Source organism: Aureococcus anophagefferens (assembly GCF_000186865.1).
Source record: "Aureococcus anophagefferens unplaced genomic scaffold AURANscaffold_274, whole genome shotgun sequence".
Taxonomy (NCBI): domain Eukaryota; class Pelagophyceae; order Pelagomonadales; family Pelagomonadaceae; genus Aureococcus; species Aureococcus anophagefferens.
The window spans coordinates 7,790-9,628 of NW_008705808.1; the positions used below are offsets into that span (position 1 = coordinate 7,790).

Below are 1,839 nucleotides of genomic sequence, written 5' to 3' on the forward strand. Positions count from 1 at the left end.
TCCGACGGCACGTCGACGTCCGGGTCGGCGTGGCCGAGCCAGGCCACGGAAGGCGGCATGGCCCGCTGGATGGCGGCGCCGAGCGCCGCGAGCGGGTCCCGCGTGACCGCGCACTCGTCGAAGAGCTCGCCCGCGTCGATGCCGAACTGGGAGAAGTTCTCGTCGAGGAGCGCGCGCAGGATCGCGGGGTCGCGGACCATGCGCTCGAGGCCCCGCTGCTGCTGCAGCTGCCGGTACGCGTCGGTTCCGGGGGGCACAAACGTCGAGGGCGGGCGCTCCGCGTAGGGGTCGTCGACGCCGTCGTCCTCCGTGGACGCCATGGTCGCGTCCGAGGAGTACGTCTTCGTGATGATGACGAAGGCCTTGGCGCCGCGGCCGCCCTCGCGCGCCGTGGCGCTGTGGCGCTCTTCGGCGTTGTAGCCGCCGTCCTCGCCGAAGTGCTTGAGCCGCCAATTGCGCGCGTGGCGGAGGCCCTCGAAGCTGGAGTACGTGCAGGTCTTGCCGGGCCCGCGGAGGAACTCCGTGACCTTGGAGTGGTAGGGCACGATCGCCCGCGGCTGGCGCCAGGAGACGGCGTGTTCGCGCTCACCGACGAGCGCCGACGGCGCTTCGACGCCTGTGGCCGTCAGCTCCGTCTCCATCGACGCCGGCTCGTCCATCGCTGTCGTGACGCGGCGCGCGACGCGACGGCGCACGAAATGATCCGACCGAGGTCAAGGAACTCACGTGTGGTGCAACGGATCGGCGCAGCGAGGGATTGCGCGAGGTCAAATCAACTGCGACTTGCGATCGATATTTTTGCCGCAGGCGAGGAGCTCCCCTCGACGCCTCATCGGGAGCCGTCCTGGAGGCGACCCAGGACACTGGCTGCCCCCGGAGGCGTCGGCGGAGGATACACACTGGACTTTGCATCGGGAGCGCTCGTCTAGACTTCCGGCACGGGATGCGCGCGAAGATGCGGTCGAGGCGGGCGCCGCGGCGCGGATGAAGACTAAGTACACGACAGCTCATAGAAATTCCTAAATCGCCCGGTCAGGGCGTATCCCCGGGCGACCGCGGTCGTCGTCCGGGCGTCGGCCCAAGGCCGCGTCGTCGTCCCACGGATGTGCACACTCGCCGAGCGGGCCCGCTCGGCTCGCCCCGCCGCGACTTCGGACGCTGGCCTCAACGTATCCGTTCTGAGAAACGCCCTCCCGGGAGGCAGCCCCGCCGTCGTCGTCCTCCTCCGGCCATGCGCGTCGCCCTCGCCGCCCTTCTCGCCGCGTCCGCGGCGGGCGTGCCCGACGCTGAGTACCTGCGCGCCGTCGCGGCCGACTTCGACGGCCGCGCGGCGGACGGGTTCCCGCCGCGGCCGCCGGGCGCCGCGCTCCTGCTGGCCCTGGGCCTCGCGGCGCTCCTCGTCGTCCGCGACGTCCGCCGGGCCGCGGGCCGGCGCGCCGCCGGCGCCGGCGACCTGCTGGCGCCCGCGCTGCTCGCCGCGCTCGCCGCCGCGGCCGCGGGGCCCGCCGCCGCCGCGGCCGCCGCCGCGTTCGCGGCCGCCGCCGCCGCGGCCGCCGCCGCCGCGCCGCCGCCGGCCGAGGCGCCGGACCTCGAGCGCGGCGCCGACGCGCCGCCGGCGGCCAAGACGCCCGGGGCCGCCGGCGCCGCGCGCCGCGCGGGCGCCGCGCGCCTCGTCGACGCCGCGTCTGGCGCGAGCGCCGCGCGCCTCGCGACCGCGGCGGCGGCGACGAACACGGCCGTCGCGACGACCGCCGCGGCGACGAACACGGCCGCCGCGCGCCTCGTCGACGCCGCGTCTGGCGCGAGCGCCGCGCGCCTCGCGACCGCGGCGGCGGCGAC

General features: G+C 75.7%; 2 protein-coding genes across 2 annotated transcripts in view; one reads left to right on the forward strand and one right to left on the reverse strand.

Moving 5' to 3' along the window:
• Positions 1-659, reverse strand: part of AURANDRAFT_68655 (hypothetical protein) — a gene marked incomplete at both ends in the record, with an annotated part of 2,789 nt that extends 2,130 nt beyond the window's left edge. The window contains one exon of the mRNA XM_009044365.1: positions 12-659. Within this exon, the coding sequence (XP_009042613.1) occupies positions 12-659 (648 nt within the window). The remainder of the gene's footprint in view (positions 1-11) is intronic.
• Positions 660-1,231: 572 nt separating this feature from the next.
• Positions 1,232-1,794, forward strand: AURANDRAFT_68656 (hypothetical protein; the record flags this gene model as incomplete). The annotated part of the gene is made up of 1 exon (XM_009044364.1): positions 1,232-1,794. A coding segment is annotated over one exon (563 nt), but the record flags the coding sequence as incomplete, so codon positions are not given.
• Between the last annotated feature and the right edge of the window lie 45 nt (positions 1,795-1,839).